Raw genomic sequence first — 19,211 nt, forward strand, 5'->3', positions numbered from 1 at the left:
AGGGTGGGGGTTTCCCCTCTTGTTTAATAAAAACAAAGTGTTTGCAAAGTAAACTCCAAGGTTTCAGCTACAGTCACCTCCCAAATGAAATGGCTGTGACTGCTCACCAGCAGTTAATCCTTGCGTGGAGATTTTTGCTTAAGGATGCGGGGTTTTCATCTGTTTGCTCAGAGTCAGGGTTCTGTCCTAACTAACTTTTTTGTTGACAGGGAGAACATGTTTCTGCTTTGTTCTGCCCAGTGTTTCGATGTCTGGGCAGAGGTGTCGTGCAGGATGTGTGTTTGCAAAAGAGTCTGATGCCAAAGATCAAAACTGATTTGTTATATTTGCAGAGAAAGAGGCTCCATATCCACAGGTCTGAGCAGGGGCTGACTGAAGGCCCCAGACACCAGCATTTGGAGCTGTAATTGTGGCTGTAAGTGGGTGACCAAAGTCCTGTTGACCTCACAGAAGCCATAATTTCATGCTAGGTGTCTCTCATGTTCTGGTCCTCCCTCCCAGACCCAGTCTCTGACCTGCCCAGGACAACATAACTCAGGACAGCTCTGGGCATTTCTCCTGCAGGATGAGCCCAAGGGCTTCTCCTGCTCCAAGGCTGAGCAGAGCAGAGGCTGTGGGGTGATTTGGGAATGAGCTGGGTTGGAATCGATGCTAGTCAGGTCTCTGACCATTTGCAAACAAGCTGTAAAACCATCCAGACAATAGGCCTGCAGAGCTGCCTTTTGGCTGGAACTACGCCTGGAAAATGTATTTCCCAAGTGGGGACTTCAGCAGTTACAAATCCCTGACTGATGTGGTCGAAGGACATGGCAAACACATGACCCGTTGCCATGATCCACCAGCCTGGATCCTGCTGATGTGCTTGTTTAACCCCCTCTGACACCACCCAGAAGCTTCTGCCTCTGAGCATCGCCAGCATCAGCCCTTTCTGGTGCAAAATCCCCCATCCCTGCAGGCACAGGCGGATGGGAGATCCCTGTGGGAGAGCTGGCCCGGCTGCTGGGAAAGCAGCAGTGGAGAGCATGGGAACAGGTGAGGAGCTGGCTGCACTGCTCCCATGGAGAGCCCAAGAGCGACTGCTTGACATGAGAGCTCACCAGGGTCATGGTGCGTTGGGTGGGATGGAGGATTGTCACCTCCTTATTGACACGTGACTGCTGCAGAAGGCTGTCTGTCCCCCTGGATCTTTTCCTGCTGCCTGATCCTTTGCTTGCCTCCTTTGTCCTTCATGGTAAACCACTGCCAGGGTGGGTGGGCTGTGGTGCGGGATCTGTGCTGGGAGGGATGGAGGTAAGATGGAGGTCCTGTTTGGGCTCCACAGCCAAAACATGTGCTTTCTGGGTATGGCAGCATAACTTTGGGGACCCTCAAGGTCATGGGCACCACAAGGGGACATCCCTGTCCCACCCTAGTGCTTGCTGGGGACGTTCACATTCATGGGTAGGCAGCAGCAGTGAGCTGTCATAGCCCTTCACGAGTTGTCCTAATTTGTCTCTAACAGGTCTCTAAGGGCACAGCTCTCACTGACTGGTTGTCAGCCACAGCAACACCATGACTGGGCCTTCAGCTGGTGCTAGCTGAGGTGCACAGGTGTGTAGCTGTGTCCTTTTGACTCTCCGGAGAGCCACAGTGCCATGTTCTGACACTGGCATGAACAAACACTGCGCTTGGTGAGTTCAAAGGATGTTTTTACACGACTGGGGCTGGGAGGGACTGAAGAGGTTTTTCTTTTTCTTTCCCCTTTTAAACAATAAATAATGGCAAAATCCATTCCTTGCTTCTTAAAAACAGCTCCTCTTCCTGATGGATAGATATAATGAGATTCTCAAGCTCATAAATCTGCTGTGACTTTATTACCTGCATCTGTTGGAGATGATGTGAAGAGAACTTCATACAGAGAGGACTCTTAAAAGGTTACAAAGGGAACCAGCAGTCTGCAGAAAATCTTCATCTAGAGGAGACAGCCAAGAAAACCTGCGTAGAAAAAAGCACTTGAGCTGGATGAATAGAGTCATAGGTATCAGGGCTGAATGCGAGCGGCACTGGCAGCGGGGCACCTTGCCGTGAAGTGAGCTGAAGCCAGTCCCCTGCATGGGTAACTGGTGCAGGAGCACTGTGCAAGGGGCTGGCTAGCACCTCTGCCCTTATATACCCATAGCTCCTATGCTGGTGAGGTGGGGGGGCCACAAACAGTGGTGGTGTTAGAGCAAAAAGCAGAGCTCAAATGCATTGGTGCTTTGTTATTTGCCTTCTGGTTCATGTGCCACCAGGGCAGAGAGACTGGTGACAGGCTCAGCCCCTGCTCTGGGCTGCTGGGTCTGCCCTTGTGGACAGCCCCATGGGTGGGATGATGGCACATCATGGCCTTGCCACATCCCTACGCTGCTCCTCCTTCCCTCTGGGCTCTCACAAGGGAAGATATGGGAACAGGGGTGGGTGGAGGCAATGGGCACAGAAGATAACTGTTTTTTTAAGCTGGTTGATAGATCAGTGGGGATCTGACTGGCCCCTAGGTGAGCTGGTGGCAGCTCTGTGCTTGCTGTGGAGCCCTGGGCCAAGGACTGTGCAAATACTGGAAGGATCCCAGTGGCTCCTGAGCAGGATGGTTATTTCTCAGGTGGGATGTGTACCTGCTGGATGCAGCTATGTCCAAGAAAGCAGCAGGTAAATGAGGATGTCCCAGCATGTGCCTTGCCCCAGAGCCAGCCTCAGGGCTTCCAGGGGGCTGCGATTGTCAGATGCAGTGAAAATGGGCTGGAAATGGTGCTGAAAAGTGCAGCTCCCGGAGCACAACAGGCTGTTGTGCAAGGTCACATCTACAGTGTGGTGCAATGATAGCTTCATGATGTTATAGTGCAAGCTGGCAGTTATGTTGGTGCAGAGAATGAGGCTTAAACTTTTCACTCCCCATTGCAAGGGGGAAGATAGGAGGAGCTTTGCTTGCTGGCTTTCCTGCCTGAAGGAGACTCTGCTCACCCTTGCTGAGCCAGGGAGACAATCCAGAAAGCAGAGCTGCAAACATGGAGAGAGCAGACGGCATCTTTAAGCTGTGATCATTGAAGAATATTAACCAATCTTGAGCTTTATGACTGCCAAAAAGTGATGCTTGAGTAACGTGGCACCAGGAATCCTGAAGCACTTCTGTAGCCTTGGAAAATGCAGCTGCTTTGGGATTTCAGCCCAAGACGGCTGTTATTATCCACTGTGCAGAATGAAGCTTCTGTAGGGAGCTTTTACAAAGGCCATCATTCTTCCCAAATAGTGGTTGTTTTTATCACCTGGCAGTAATGGTACTCTCTGGTCCCTTTAATATCCGAGTGTGTTCCCAAAGTGAGACCGGGAAACTCATTTAGGGCTCGCCCCCTCCGAGGGAGACAGCTTACAATGTTCTGCCAGGTAGCCCTTACCGCTGTGACAATGGACACTGCTCACCTAATAAAACCCTCACTGACAGACACGGCCTCCTGGTTGTTTGTTGTGCAGCACAGCAACATATATCATGGCTGAAATACGTGCCAAGCAGCAATCCTAATGCACACAGTGTCTCTGCTGTAATTCATTCGCAGGCAGGACAAATACCCGGTGGAGAGTGTGAGGAGCTCTGCGTGCTCTCTTGGCTAAACCCTTATAATGGTGTGTGAAATGGTATTGCTGAAGCCTGTGGCTAAAATCCAGCTTATGGTTTGGCTGGGTGTAAAACCACATTGCCCAAAACACGCCTGTCCCCGCATGCATTGGTTGGAGCACGTGAGCTCCAGTTCAGAAGGAGAAGCATTGAAAACTAGATCAGAAATGATGACTCTTTCCAGTAACGTGTCTGCAGCATTGCATGTACACTGGCTTCCATTTTTTGGCCAATGCTGAGATTTATTGTTCCTGCGGGTAAATGTTGAATAAGGAAAATCCTTGTTCAGTGGCTTGTTTTGGTTGGTAAATGCCCTGGGTGGCTGCTGCCTGCCATCAGTGACCTGTGTGTCCTGACCCTCCTTTTCCAGAGATGGAGTGAGTGATGGGACCTGCACCACTTAGAACCACAGAGAGGTGTGAGTTTTAGGGATGGCTAAAGTTGGTGGGCATGGCTTGGTGTGGCAGCATGGTCCCTTTCCAACTCTGGCTCTAAAGCATAGGGTGGCTCTGGGCACACCCAAGGCCCCTGCACTAGGAAATAGCCCTAAATTTTGTCGCTCATCCAGCATCTCCAGATGTCTGGTGGGGACAGCTGTGGTACTACACCCCCATTGCCCAGCAGCTGGAGCATGTGGGCTGCAGAAGTGATGGGAGAGAAGCGAAACCTCACCAGATACCTCTAAGCAGCCTCCCCCAAAATATGATCTGGCTGGGGAGCAGGTGGAGGAGAAGGACTGAGGTCTCACAGTGAGCTGCTTTAATTTCATCATCTGCAGAGGACTGCTTCACCATGCATCCCCTCCCCAGGATCAGATGGTATTAGAGACTTGATCCTTGGGAGGTGCAGGAGGAAATGTCTTACGGTGCGAAACTGGAGGAGCTCAGCCTGTTTAGCTTATTAAAAGGAAGAACAAGAGGTGACTTAATTGTGCTGTGTGAGGAACCTTCACATGGAGAGAAAGTCAGGTATTAAAGGGCTGTTTAATCTAGAGGAGAAAGGCATCACACGAGCCCATGCCTGGAAACTGAAGCCAGACAAATTCAAATTAGGAATCAAACAGACCTTTTAAAAAATGAGTGTTAATAAAGATTAAACTACCCAGGAGAGCGGCACATTCCCTCGCCTTTGATATATTTAGATCCAGACAGGATGTGTTTCTGTGCCATACACTTTAGCCAAGCAGGAGTTACTGGGCTTGGTACAGGAGTAATTGGATGCCAGATTCGGCCCTGTGTCAGGGAGAGGTCATGTGAGATGATCTAATGGTCTCTGCTGGCCGCTGGTCCTCCCACAGCCAGAGCTGTGATTTGTGTGCCTGAGGCCGACTGACAGGGATGTTGCTCTACCAGGAAAAATAGGCAGGGAAATGCAACGGATGTGGCACCATGCCGGTAGGGACAAGAAGACAGGTGTGTGGCCAGGGTCAAAATATCAGAAAGGGAAGGCTTTTAGCCGGAAAATGGCTTTTTGTTAACAAAAAGATGCACTCTGTGGGTATTTGGCAGGCAAGTACATGTTTTGTGCATATACATCCCTCATTTTTCGCACAATTTCTTAACAATTTCTTAAAAATTAAACCACCTCTCAAGTTTTATATTGACCAGAAAGTCAAGGTTACAGTATGAAAACCTCATGTGGGGAAAGAAAAAGATAAGCCTTATCCAAATTTAATGTAAGAAGGGTACATGTAAGAATATACCCTTCATGTAAGAATGTACATTTCATGTAAGAATGATAGCTGAAAACCTCAGTGAAACCCAGGAGTGGCTCAGGAGCCACACTGCGCACTTGACAGTGCTGAAGTACATGGTGAACTTATTCTCTTTATCTTTATGAGCCACTCCTGAAGGGCTGGCAGGTGAGTCTGCCTGCAGAGGAGCTGCTTGGGTCACCCCTCGTATTTAACAACGTTGTGATTTAGCAGAGCTCATTTCCCACTCAGTGCCTGGAGTCCCTGCCCCAGTCCTGTGGGATGGCGTGCTGGGAGCAGGGTTTTGAGATGCAGCACAAAAGCATGGATGGCCAGGCTGAGCGATGGGCTCCTTCGGCAGGGACGGAGCCTGCGGAGGGCTCTTGCTGAGTTGTTGTTGTTCAAGGTGCTTTTCATAATATTTTTAAAATGTGTTTGCTTCCTCTTGCAAATGTTCAAACATCTTTAAAGTGTCTGTGGTGCCAAGCTGCTTCTCGCCCTCTTTTAAGAGAAATAAGCTTTCTTTAAGGAAAAGGAGCTGCAAAAAGCACAGCATGCCCAAAGTTAACAGCGAGCAGACCGAAACTAAATTAACACCAGCAAGATTTCAGCTGCCCCTCCAAAATACTGTGTCTCTCAGCAAAGGGTCCAGGAAATGATGGGAGAACAGATTGTTTTAGTGCATCGTAGTGGTGTCTCTGAGGCACAGATGAAGCTCAGGCTGGGTCCCTTTCCCCTTGCCAAGCCTGCAGTGGGGACTCCAGGCACCCAAAAGTGGACAGTCAGAGATGCAGGCTCAGCAGTGCACCTGGAGGCCTGGGGTGAGACTCAGGATGCTGGAACTGGCCAGTTTAGAGAAACATCACCTGGAAAAGCAAAGCATGAGCCCAAAAATGAGCCTGGTGGTGAAAAGGAGGCAAAGGACTGGTAAGGAGAGCCTGGCCCTTCTCCACTGCTGTAAAGGGAGAGAGCGGGAGTGTTAACCATTGGCCATTGGCCATGGTGTCACAGCTCTGTGCGGATTATGTTGGCCAGCTTCAGTGATGGAAATAGACAGCTAACAGTGAGTTCCTCTTTGTAAAAGAAAATAGTCAAAACAGCTTGAAAACTATTCATAATGAGAGCTCTGAGACCAGCAAATGCTACACACACACAGAGTGAATACTGTCATTAAGCACTCTTTGGATGACAGGCCCAGCAGTTCATTATCCCCATCACTGCTTGGGGAGGGTGGAGGAGAGTGGGGTGAGGGGTTTTTTAAATAATGCCTTTTTTCCCCTAAATTAATCCCCACTGCAGAGCAGAGCAACAAAGGAGCAGTATAAAGACGGCATCCTGCCTCGCCAGTGCCCTCCGCGGCTGGAGCGTGGGGCTCTGGCAACGACCAGTCAGGAAAATCGGGCATGGAGTGGATGGGAAGAGGATAGCCTCATGGTGAGCAGGGCTGCAGCCAGCATCAGTGTGGCAAGGGCCATCTGCAGAGCGAGGTTATGATGGATTATGCACAGCACAGGGATCGGCTCTTGTGGATGTGAGTTAAAGGTAGGACCGTGGGGCTGCCGGGGTGGTGTGGGGAGGTGAGATGCCAGGCTGTGGGTTAGACACACACGTGAGACTTGCACAGCTAACAGCAGCCCATGCACCTCTGCAGCAATGTGTCACACAGCATGGCACGGCACACGGGATACCTCTGGGTGGGCAGCCTGCTCTACTTCTGTACCCATGCCTGTGTCCCAGTCAATTCACCCTGCAGGAGTGCCAGCAGCATGCCAAAAAACATACAAAGGGACTATGGTGTTCCTGCTACTTCCATGCACCCCGCAGGAGCATGGAGCAGGCCGGGGGCATGTGCCTGACCCTTTTGCCACATGTGTGGTCCATCATGGGATGCCTGCAGAGCCTTGCAGGCTGCAATAGCATGTGGCAGTGCCTGGGCTTTTATACATGCTGCAGGCGGTCTGTAGCCACTTGACAATGGGCACATGGGAAGGACCAGGTGTTTGCTTTCCTCTTCCCTTTTCTTGCAAGGGTATTTTTGCTCAGCCCGCAGCTGAAGCCACAGTGACTGATCACAGCATCCCTGCCGGCTGTGGAGGGAAAGCCTGCAGGACTCTGGCTCCTGTGGCATATCCGCAGCAAAGGTTTTGCCACTCAGTGCCACCAAAACACAATTACAGCCTTGGTTTTATTTTATTTATAATTTTATATTTTCTATTGAATTGTACTTACCTCCATGCTTACTTTTATCTATCTATCTATCTATCTGTCTATCTATCTATCTCAAGATAAGGTTTAACAGAAGTTTACTTTCAAGACCCAGGCTAACATTGCTGCGAATCCAGCAGACTTCAGCCCCACCATCCATTCACAGCAAATGAGATACCAAGTGCTGAGTGCCTCTTTATCCATACTAGGATGCTCATGAGTAGATTGTGACTTGTCACGTGGATGCAGGTGGGTGTCTCGGGCCATGCCTCTGAAGCTCCTGCACATGGGGATGACCATAAGGAGCAGGTCTCCTAGCTCTTCCTGCAGTCAATCAAGTTCCATAGTTATCTGTACTCAGGGAGAAGGCACAGGATGCCAGCCCTGGTGCAGGTGCAGGGCTGGCAGCACTGTCTGGATGTGCAGACAGAGCCAAAGTGTGTCCTGACTAGGGTAGGTGAGGGCATCAAGAGATGGTGTTTCATAATTAGACTCCCTGTCTGAGAAAGAAGTGCTTTTTTTTTGTCAGAGATGGTGTTACAGTACTGCTTGTGTCACCTGACCAGAGGATTTCAGGGTGTGAAAATCCTTGTATGCCCAGAGGACACCTCTGCACGCTGCTCACCCAGTCAGAGGGACCCGGCACCCTGCTGCTGCCATACAAATTGACCAGGGCATCCTTCGGGCATCAGGAGGAGCATGGACAGGGCTTGTTAAAACTTGTGCAAATGCTTTCCCAGCCTGCCAAGCTGCCTGGGCAGCTGCCATGAGTCACTGTGGCTATGCTGTCACTCCACCCCTGTGCTCCATCAGCATTATCTCACCTTCATCTCCCGTATCTGCGGGAATCATCATAACTTATTCCTGAGTCAGGATGCTGAATCTCCTCAATTCCAGCAACAGCACTGCATTCACAACCTTGTCATTATCCTGAGGCTGATAACCTCAGGTGGAGGTGTTCATGTTTTAAGTCATTGAGCAATGTCCTGTTTGTGATGCCATGGATATCCAGAAATACAAGCTGCAGCAGCCCTTTCCACCTTCCCACGTCACCCACATCACTGTCAGACCCAGCCTTGCTGTCCTGCTTAGCCCTTGAAATAGACCCCAGTGTAGAGCAGCTCAGCTGCAGGTCACCTTATGGCCTCCTGTTCATGTACCCCAGCCAGGCAGTGCTGCTCAGTAGGGCTTGCCAGGGACTGCAGATTGCTATTTTAATGGTTTTATCATGACACCCAAAGCATTGCAACCGGCTGGCTCCCAAGTGTGGCTCTGCCCTGGTTTAATGAGCTTTGGAGATTGCATCGGCAGCACAGACCTGGCTGCTTGACAGCGGTCAGCGGGGCTAATTAATCTGGTGTGTGCCCAGAGCCCCATGCCTACCCGCAGCTCCAGCTGGGGCAATGCCGATAGCACAGCTGAGATCTGAAACTGCCTTGGAAACAGTGTTTAAAGGGGCCTGTTCTTACCCAGCTCTTGCCCTCGAACTGAGGCCAACACTGTTTCTAATCTCACAGTTTAGCTTCTTCCTTTGAAAAAAAAACAAAACATGGCTTTTTTTGAAACAGTGTCCGAGTGGGACTCTGAGACTCGCTCTGTAACACCACCAGGCCAAATGAAGATGCTCCTTGTTGGTACCTGATGCTCCTTGGTACCTTGATGCTCCTCTGATGAGACTGCGGCTCCCAGTCCCCAGAAGATGGGTTAATGTGCTTTATATCCCCCTTTTACCCTGAAACCCCAAGGCTCAGAGCCCCACCAGGGCCCCTGGGGGGAAGAGTTAACAGTGCTGCTGACTTTGTCCCTGTCCTCTTCAGCATGTTTCCCTCTGTGTTTCTCCCAGCCCTTCAGTTTGTGTTGCTGTTGGAGCTGGAAGGAGCTGCTTGGATTGGCACCAAGGTGTTCGTGTATTTGAAGTTCAGAAAAGTGAGAGTTGCTGAGATGGCTTTTTCTTTCCAGGAGGAAAGCCAGAGCTGGGGCTGGGCTTTTCTTCCTCTTCCTTCCCCCTAAACCGAAACAATACCAAGCTCATAGCTGCTTCAGCAGGTAATCACTGCCTAAGTGTCAGAAAGAGCCATGGAAAACTCCCTTTGCTCCATAAAACTGAGACACATCCATCACCCTCCTTGACACAGCTGTTGGCAGGGAAGTGGCACCTTTCAGGCACCGGGATTGTCTTGTACTGCCAGCAATGGGCAGCAGTGACTCGGTGGCCCACGGTGGGAGGCAGCATGTCTCCCTGCCTGTCCCCATCCTCATCCTTGTCCAGGTCATGAGAGATGGATGGCCCCTGGGTGGTGCTTGGCTCAGGCTCAGAGCAGAAGGTGTTTGAGCAAGGCCACAGTACCTGGGGGAGGCCTCTGGCAGAGGATTGAGCTCCAATCACCCCACTGAATGGATGCAGGAGAGGGATGCATGGAGATGGGTGCATGCAAGGCCCTGTCTCCCTGTCACCTGGCTGAAGCAGCCCATGTCACCCATAGGAAGCACCAGGCCTGGTTTTCTACACGTTTGCAGGATGTCTCCTCATCCAGCAATATATTTATATAAATAAATTGATAAATGAGAGTCGCTGAGCAAGATGTGGTGGCAGGGTGCCAGCCCCAGCCCAGCCGATTCACTTGCAGTTCTCATTAACTTGGGCTGACCTTTGCTCACATCTCCACCACGAGCACGTTCAAAACAAGGCAGACATTTAACTTTGTTTTGGGCAATGTTACTCTAATGTGGCTTTTTCCTGCATAGCTCTGTCTTTTATGGTAATCAAATGTTCTGCCAACTTTTCCCTTGCTATGTACACCAGCGAAGGGAACCAGATGCTTCGCGTTTTCCTCCAAAATGTATCTGAATGTTGTTTTTTGTTTAGTGTTTCAGAGGGAGGGCTGGCTTACAGACAGCAGTTCATAAAGCCAGCCCTCGCTGCACCGTTTCCCAACCTATGGTGGGTCTTGGCTCTGGCTCCTGGATGGATCCGCAGTCTCAGTACATTGTGGCAGCAGCCCCTGACCTGTCCCAGTCTCAGTAGGGCATGGCTGCCACTGGGGCCCTCAGTGATGTGGGGTGAATGGTGTGGGGCTGGGCAGGCCCTTCCCACTGAGTGCTTGCACAACAGAGCATCTGAAGCCTGGCCATGTTGTGCAACCAGCCACAGCTCTCGTGGAAACTCTGGGGTCAGCCCAGAGTCACATCTTGGGAGAGCTGATCCCTGGTCCAGGAGCAGGTTGTGCTGCTCATGGGGAGCAGCTTGTGTGGCTTTGCCTGGCAAATGCTGCTCTGCCTCTGGAAATGGAGGGGGTTCACTCCAGCACCCCTGAGGATGTATGGGGGTGCTTGCGTCAGGGTGGTTTCAAGCTCCTCCTGATGTCCATGCAAGGTCCAAGTTGTTGAAGCCCACCCAGTGAGTTCTTTCTGAGCAAGGAACACAAGTGGTCTCAGGCAAGACTGTCAAAAATACCTGTGCCACAGGGGGAATTCTGGCCAGTTTTAATAATTTCTCTCCTTTACCTCCATCTGTACTTCTGCTGCTATTTTTATAATCGCTTTCTGCTTTCAACTCCTTATCTCCTTTAGCTTTCCCTCTCCTTTTCACTCTTTATGCTGCAAAATCTTTTCATCACCTTTTTTTTCTCCTTTTTTGGGTCTGATTGGGCTTTATTTCTTCTTCTCTGCCAGATTTATGTGAGTTGTCAAGTCCAGCAGCTATTTGTCTCTGCCTGATGACAGACTCGCCTTTTCCGCCCCCCCCAGATCAGATTCACGGCTGTTCTTTAAGGCCCTTTAATATTTTAATGTTCCAACTATAAATTCCATTTTCTTTGAGCTTCAATCCTTCCATGGGCCTTCCCGTGGCTGTGCCAGTGGCTCCCCCCTACTCCCCACTGTGATTTGTGGCATGTCACAAGCGGCATTTGGGGTGGCTTTGCTCTGTGCATGGGAGCGGAGGGCTGGGGAGGGGAGCAGAGCAGGAATTCACTTTTCCTTAAGCTCAGACAATTCCTCAAACCTTGACAGGAATTGACACTTTCTGTGCTTCCAAGACGTGATTTGTTGCGGGCTTGTTGTGCTTTTTATTGAAATGCTCTCTTGGAGTGCTTAAAAAGGTTGGCTCTGCACAGCCCCAGCTTCCTGCTTTAATAAATGCAGCCTCGGCTCACAGTTTTTCCCTCTGATGTGTCAGCTGGGGACTTGCTCTCCATCTCAAATACACCCAGACTGCTTAAATCATCCTTATTTTTCTCACAGGGAGAGAGACTTCTTTGCTTTCCAAAACTTTTCACACCCTAAGTTAATAAAACTTCTCTGCTGTAAGGGATGGATGTGACACTGCTGAGGGTTTCATGGCCAAATGCTGGATTATTGCTGTAGTGTAAAGGGGTCCCCAGCTCTGGTAAGCACAGTGAATGTCTTCTTAAAATATGAGGTTGAAATGCACTGGCAACGGCTGTCCCTGAAGGCTGCTGGAGGAGCTCCATGTTGTGTTGGAGCAGAACACCTCAGGGAAGTGCTTCCCAAGGGGCAGTGCAGCCCAGGGCTGCCTCAGTTTGTCCAACACAACCCATCAGTGAGGTGGTCAAGCACTGGAAGAGCTGCCCTGTGCCTTGGCTGAAGGATACTCTACTTGGAGGGCTGCAAAAAGCACTGGGCTTGAAGCCAGTGCAGTGTTACTGTCTGTATAAACCTGGGAGACCAGAAGGGCAAAAACAGTGCTATGCATTTTGACAGCATTTGTACAGAAATCACCCAACCCCACTTTAGCATGAGATCGGTGGTTGATCTGAAGGGTGACAAAGCAGCCCCGCACCATGCCAGGAGGGACCTGATAGGAAACCATCAGCAACACCTGGGGCAGCTCTTTCCTCTGGTATGTAAACATTTAACTGAGGACATGTTAGCAGACTCTTCTGCAGCAAACAGTCCCAAGCCGCCAGCCCACACCAGCTCATTGCAGCCCTACACCCCCCTCAGCAGCACAAGGAAGCAGGCCTGTATTTCTTCCCTTGATTTTTGGCACCTGGGCCGAGGTGGGGATAGAGCTGCTGAGTGTTTAATTCAGTGCTTTATATTAGTGATGCAGCTGAGTTATGACATGGGAGCCTAGAAAGGCGTCATTCCCTCTCAACACATTATGGATTAGTTATTTTCCTATTAAACTGCTTTAGTCATGGTGAGTGTGTTGCCTTAAATGGGTTGCTGTGTGTAACAGGCATTGACAGAAAAGCCTAATCCTACCTGGTAAGTGTAAGTGGCCTATTGAATTCAATGAGAAATTTGCTACAGAAGTATGTGACCAAAGCTTGGTGTCACCCTCTGTATTTACATCCACAGGGCTCTGCTGAACACCCACTGGAGCAGCCAAAGCAGGGCTGAAAGGACACAGCATGTACACAGCAGTGGTAGCACTGGCTCAGCAGCATCCCTGATGCTCAGCTCACCAGGAGTCAGTGCTTGGGGGTTCATCAATACTTCTCATGTCCAGGTGGGTCTTGCCCATCTTGTGGGGTGTGAATTATTTCAGTGCAGCTACAGTGAACCTCTCCAAGGAGAAGCAGTAGGGAGCCCCATGGAGAAAAGGAGTTTTTACGGAGTCTGATCGTCATGGTCTGAGCATAGGAAGCCTTGCAGATGTGGATATGTGAAGGCAATGTAGTGCAAGGAGGCTGGTCTCCATGGGGAGGGGATGAGAGCACCAGCCTCTGTGTCTGCCCAAGTCACTGTCCATGGTAAAGCCAGCACCAGGTTTTGCTCACTCCTCTTGGACAGTTGGTGGTAACACCAGGCTCTGGAAGACAGAGGAGCTCTTCAGAGAGAGAGGCGACAGGAAGCTCCACTTGCACCTGCCTGCAATTAATTAATTACGAATCCAGTTATTAGCTCAGCCCCATGGCTCCCTCCCTGCCAAGCCCCCAGCTGGCCAGGGAGCAAGTCATTATTTGAAAAGGTTTCCCATTAAACATGAAAGCAAAGGAATATTTCAAAGAAGATGGGGCAGGAGAGGCAGTGAGGGCATGTGCACGATTGCAATCAGCTCTCAAGGATGTGCTGGAGCGGCTGGATCCCCATCTTGGAGCAGCTTGAGAATGGTGAAATCAATTTCATTAGCCCGCTCAGTCCCTGATTACTCGTGTGCCACGTGAAACACTCCCATGGCCCCTACTGCATGGCAATTGCACACAGGCACCACTCCAGCCTGCCAGTGGCAAAGTAGCCCACCCAAATGAGCCCACCCAGCTCATGCAATGAAAGAAATCCCTTAAGATTTATATTTCCAGACTCGGGTGCCTGCATTCTCTTTGTGCCCAGGTGGCAGCTGCAGCCCAGCTCTCAGGCTTTTAACCCTGGCGGTGCACACATCTGCTTTGCTCCCTGTTTCTCTATTACCTGCTTTCTGCTCTTTGCTTTAGAGGAGGCGCCTCTTTAACCGCAGTGATTTACAGGCGGTGTTATGGCAGGACAGGTCTGACACTGATTGAGTCGCTTATCTGACGGCTCTGTCCTGCTCTCTGACAGCCTCTCCCCCAAGTATCAATCTGCACATCAGTCCTTTATTCCTGGGTGAGGGAAGAGCTGTCAAGGTTGCAGCTACACTGTCATCTTCATCTAAGCTGCTAGGTGCCCTTCATTGCTTAAAGACCCTCTTTAACACATGTATGTTTTGAGAGGGAGCCACCGCATTGGAGGTGAGGCAATGGCAGCAAAATTTCATTTGCTCTCAAGGCTTGCAAGGCTTGATGGATTGGCTCTCATCTGTCAGGGTGCCCATAAATAAACAAGAGCTCTCATCATGCAGGTTCAGCCCCACTGCTCCTCCAGCCAGCTCCCTGCAGTCCCATGCTGGCTGCTGGACACCCAGGGCAGGGACACTGCAGGTGGCTGGGACCCCTTGAGACACAATGGTTCCCTTGGGCCAAGGCCATCATCAGGGTGATAGGACAGAGCAGAGAGAGGGTGGAGAAGACAAGTGCATGGGATCAGGCTTGGCTTTGGGGTTTACTGGGAGTCCTCACTGCCAGATGCTCTTGTGACCCCCAAAGATGGGCTGAAGCAAAACTAGAGGGGACCACATCATCCTGGTCACTACCCTCCATCACAGGGCTGTGGGACTAGGACAGAGTTAAGCTGACACCCAGCTCCTGCACTGCAATGAGGTGGCTGAGCTGGGACAGTCTGGACCCCTGCGTACCCCCGAGGGTGTCTGGAAAGAGGCAGGGAGGGCAGGCTGCTCCTTGCTTAGTACCTGTGTCATCCCCTCCATTGCATGCAGTCGTTGTTTTCCCCCCAGACCCTCATCCCCTTGGCTGGCCATTATTGGGCTCTGTGGTTGCACTGCCTTGACTGCACCTTCCTGCTCAGCACTGAGCTGGTTTGGTCCTAAATGATGTTTTCGTTAGCTAAAAACCACACTCCTCTCCGGGATCACCAGCAGCAGTGGTGCAGAGTGGCAGGAAGGGATTGGATTCACTTTTGGGTTTGCACTCAGCTGCTTCTCTTGGGACACAGCAGCTTCCAGCAGTGCCTGGCTCTGGGAGGAGAGGCTGTGTCTGAGTGAGATGATGCATGTGTGCACTGGGGCTCTGTTAAAGCCCCATGTCACCTCGGGGTGACCTGGAGGGACGGGCAGTGCAGAGCATGGAAGAGCAGTGGGGATGGCCCTGCACACCTCTAGCTGTGCCCCCGTTTCCCTGAGGCTTCTGGCTGCCCATAGCCCTCTCAGTTCAGTTTCCTTGTGGCTGCTCTTCCATAAATAAAAACCTCACTGGAACATAATCTCTACCATAATGTTTATTAAATAGTAATTTTAAAAGGTTTTTATACAAATCATATAAACACAGTTTGATTTTTTTCTTATTTTTTTCTTTTTTTTTGTCTGTATTTTTTTTTTACACCGAAGAATCACAGTAAAAGCTCTTTAAGTCCATAAGTCCTGGCTCAGCCAGTGAACGGTCCAACACCTTGAACTGCAAACCTTGGAGAAGTTCCATTTCTGCATATAATTTCTTAATGCTTTAATTCCCATGCTCAGCCCCGGCACCTTCCCACAGAATGAAATCACCCGCACTACAGCCCGCCCGTTAGCAACACATCCTCACCATGGGAAGAGCATGGAGGCAACAGCTCATTTCAGCGAAGGCATTAACACCATTTTTTTCTCTCTTTTCTGAATTTCACAGAGGGAATTGTGATCGGAAATCCTAATCTATTTGCAGAGGAGGATGCAATGAATTGAATGCACTGACGACTTTTCTTTCCCCTGTTGAAGTTACAATCAAACACAGTTTTCTGTAGAACAGTAAAGCACCCAGCAGAGGTAAGTGAGGTATCGGCTTTGCAGCATTATCGGCCTGCTCCTGCCCAGCAAGCACATGCACGTGGGTCCTGCCCCGTCGGGAAGGGGCAAGTAGGACACACGGGGCAGGCGCTTCGCTGGGCCCAAGTTAGTGCCAAGATCAGCAGTACTCTCCTGCCCCAGATCAAGAGATATATTAACACGAGTCAGTCCCACGGAATAAGTCACATACACGATACATACAGAGAATTCACGTGCGTGTGCAAACACACTATTTCTGAATATATTTATACATGAACTCTTTTCTCTGTACGCCTACTAGACAACATAACGTCACCTTTTTAATTTATATATTTTCACCTATTGTTTGCCTAAGTCAACTTTTCTATTGTATGGTCTTTTTCCATTCATCCTTCCCCTCTCCTGTGATTTGAAGGGGACAAAAATCATTCAGCAGCAGCAATCCAGCTTTGAAATGGTCTGGTACATTCCCTCTTACTGCCTGTTTCTTCTGTGTGGTAAAATAGCACCCCTGTGGAATTTGTCCATGAAGAATGCCAAAAGAAATAAGGTGATTTGAAAGGAGAATCTGAGATACATTTACTGCTGTTTCTGTTGGGCATGCAGTGTGAATTAAAAAAGTGAAGGCCTTTGTGTCTGCCCATCTCTGCATGTCTGTGTATGAACTGGGGATGTTTTGATGACACGGCTGCTAGTATCAGCTTCTCCAGTAACCTGGGCATCTTTCTCACAGTGGAAAGTCTTTTCTTCCCCCTCTAAACCCTTATTGTCAGATGGAGCTTTCCATGAAACACTAGATAAACGTTGCTATTCCCACCACACCGAGGAGCAGCTGTGATACTGTCCGTGTTCATCTCCTCTACAGATGTTGCTCATCTCCCCAAACACCTGACCTCCTGCTGGATGTGTTTGCAGGCGCTGTGCCTACTGAGCTTCACAGCACATCACACCTTTGGCGTTCTGTGGTTAGTGAGGGGAAAAAATCCATCCCCAAACTATTTGCTAGGCAAAATATAAAATCAGGACATGTCAGGTATTTCCAAAGTGCCCTGGGAAAGCAAACATAAAGTGCTGGGAAGCTTTCCTGCTTGTATATGTGCAAGCTGATCGGGACAATCAATCTGTGCCGAATTGGAAAAGAAGGCATTGGTTTGGGGCCCAGCACTTGAATTCTTGTTTCTCCATTAAATTGTTTTCATAACACTCCTCTCCCATGGCACAGTGGTAAGTGGAGAGGTATCAGCTGCCAGACAATGTAGCCAGACCACTTGAAAGCAGAAGGACCAGACTTCTCCCAGGCTCTACCCTGTAGAGAGTGGTGAAGAGTGTTTTGCCAGGGAAGGATGAAGGCCTCACTTGTTGTTTGATACAGCACTGATCATCAGATGGAGGAAAAATACTTCTTCTAAGGCACTTGTTCAAAGTAAAACAAAACACAGCTCATCATAAATAAAACCTCAGGTTTTTGCTACTAATCGGGAACAGCTCAGCTTTGCTCCAAAGGGATATGGCGGCAGCCGTTTGGTCCACCAGTGCCGACAGCGCCAGCTTGTGCTCCCCAGCTCCATAAAGAAGGGGAGCACTGTGAGAGAGAGGGCCAGTGAAGGGTGGGGTGGTGGGTGCCATGAGCGGGTTCCCAGGGACATGGGCATGGCTCCAGCCTTCTCCCCTGTTCATTTTCCCTCCCTGGCACTTTGGAGAGGCCTCAGCACCATGCCTCAAGTCAAACCAAGAGTGAAGCCCCCTTCCCGAAGCCATCGCATGAGCGCTGGCAGCCTGACAGGCTTTACTTTTTGTTTGCTGCAACTTTTGCATTATAGCAAAAAGAAGAAGTGCAGGATCGAGAGGGGTGGGAGATTCAAAGAAAGGCCTTCCTGATGAAGGCCTCAGCTGTTGCAATCCAGGATCTGGATTTAATAAATGGCTCTTATTCGCAAATTGCTTTAAGGCTCTTCAGCTTCTCTCAAAGAGGTGCTTCTACACATAGGGTTTCCTTTCTATTTTATTTCTTAATGATTTTGGAAAGCACTGTTGCTACCACTGACACTAAAGCCAGTATCACACCTTTCCACCCTACCAGGAGAAGGAAAGTTGAAGGTAATGACATGCTTCCATTTTCAGGACTGGAAACTGCAGCTTTCTGGACTTAGTGTGAAATTCACAAATACCTACAGCTAAAATGATATCTGGATGGGGTCTAAAACGGACAGGGTCTCCGTGTGTGTGTGTTATTTCTAAAGAAATCCCTCAGCCTTCTCAGTAACTCACCAGAGAATGGAGGTGGAAAATAACAATCAACATTTAGTTTTCACATCCAAAAGGTAAACCAGTCTCCTCTGCCACATCCCAGCCACTCGCATCAGCAGAAAATGAAGATGAACCAATAAACAAGGGTCTCAGTTCCCCCTCACCCAGCACAGTCCAGGTTGTGGAAAAGACTGCTTGGTCCTGGCAGAGGGTGACCCACCAGTGGGACCTGGCAGCAGGAGCAGCGCCTCCCCTCGCTCCTCCCACATTCCTTGTTCCCCATTATGGCATTCAGTTCCCATAGAAAACAGCAAATAAAGTACCCCCCTGCCAGCCCACCTCACCGGGCACAATGCTGAGGGTGATCCCCAGGGCACCCATCAGGCTTCTGAACAGCACTTCTGGTGGTTCATCTTGACCTTGTGCTTGATGCCATCGTACAGCTCGAAGTTGTAGTTCTCCAGTGTGGTGGAGCTCCGCGAGGACAACCCGGCATACGAGCATGTGCAGTAGAGAAGCAGACCAGCGCAGATGGCCCCGAGGAGGACGCCGAGGGAGCTCATCGCTATGATGGTCACCAGGATGGGATCCAGGGTGTACAGCCAGCTTTTCTCTTTGTCCAGCTTTGGGGTTCCTGGAGAGTTAGTAGAGAACAGTGTGTCGTTCCTATCCGATCCAAAGTAATCTGCAGTGGAATGGGCACTTCTTATTATCCAGGGATCGCTTTATCCCCCATCACCTTTATACATTTCTCAGTTGAGTTATGATGGCTTACAAGAGTATAAGCCCTGCCATGGGTATATTTCCACAGGATGCACTAACCTAGGTCTAGAAGTGATGTGAAGCACTGAACTACCAAGAAAGCAAGGTGCCCTAATTCCCTTTTTCATCTCAGGCTATCGAAATAGCATGCTAGCATTTTACACCCATCGAAACTCTGGCCTTTCAAGTGCCATTGGGTTCAAAACTATGGAAACAATCTGTCACAGCACCCAGACTTAATTTTCTCAATTTACAAGTCAAAATGCCATGCAAGCAGCAATTAATGCTTGAAAGATCAGTTCCACTTGTCCTAACACAAATACAATATATTGACTTTTAAAGGTTGCTGGCTGGCTGTTGAAAAAGGAAAACAA

The 19,211-nt window shown here is 49.8% G+C and overlaps 1 protein-coding gene across 2 annotated transcripts in view; it reads right to left on the bottom strand.

Annotated features, from left to right (window-relative positions):
• Window positions 1-15,287: 15,287 nt before the first annotated feature.
• NRP2 (neuropilin 2) overlaps window positions 15,288-19,211 on the bottom strand; it is an 89,413-nt gene continuing 85,489 nt past the window's right edge. The window contains exon 17 of one of the 2 annotated variants that reach the window (XM_034065702.1): window positions 15,288-18,709. In XM_034065702.1, the coding sequence (XP_033921593.1) occupies window positions 18,456-18,709 (254 nt within the window). In that variant the 3' untranslated portion in view covers window positions 15,288-18,455. Of the gene's footprint in view, window positions 18,761-19,211 lie in introns of both variants that reach the window. The other variant, XM_034065701.1, reaches the window with a different exon arrangement.

This window comes from Melopsittacus undulatus, chromosome 8 (genome assembly GCF_012275295.1).
Source record: "Melopsittacus undulatus isolate bMelUnd1 chromosome 8, bMelUnd1.mat.Z, whole genome shotgun sequence".
In the NCBI taxonomy this organism is placed as follows: Eukaryota; Metazoa; Chordata; class Aves; order Psittaciformes; family Psittaculidae; genus Melopsittacus; species Melopsittacus undulatus.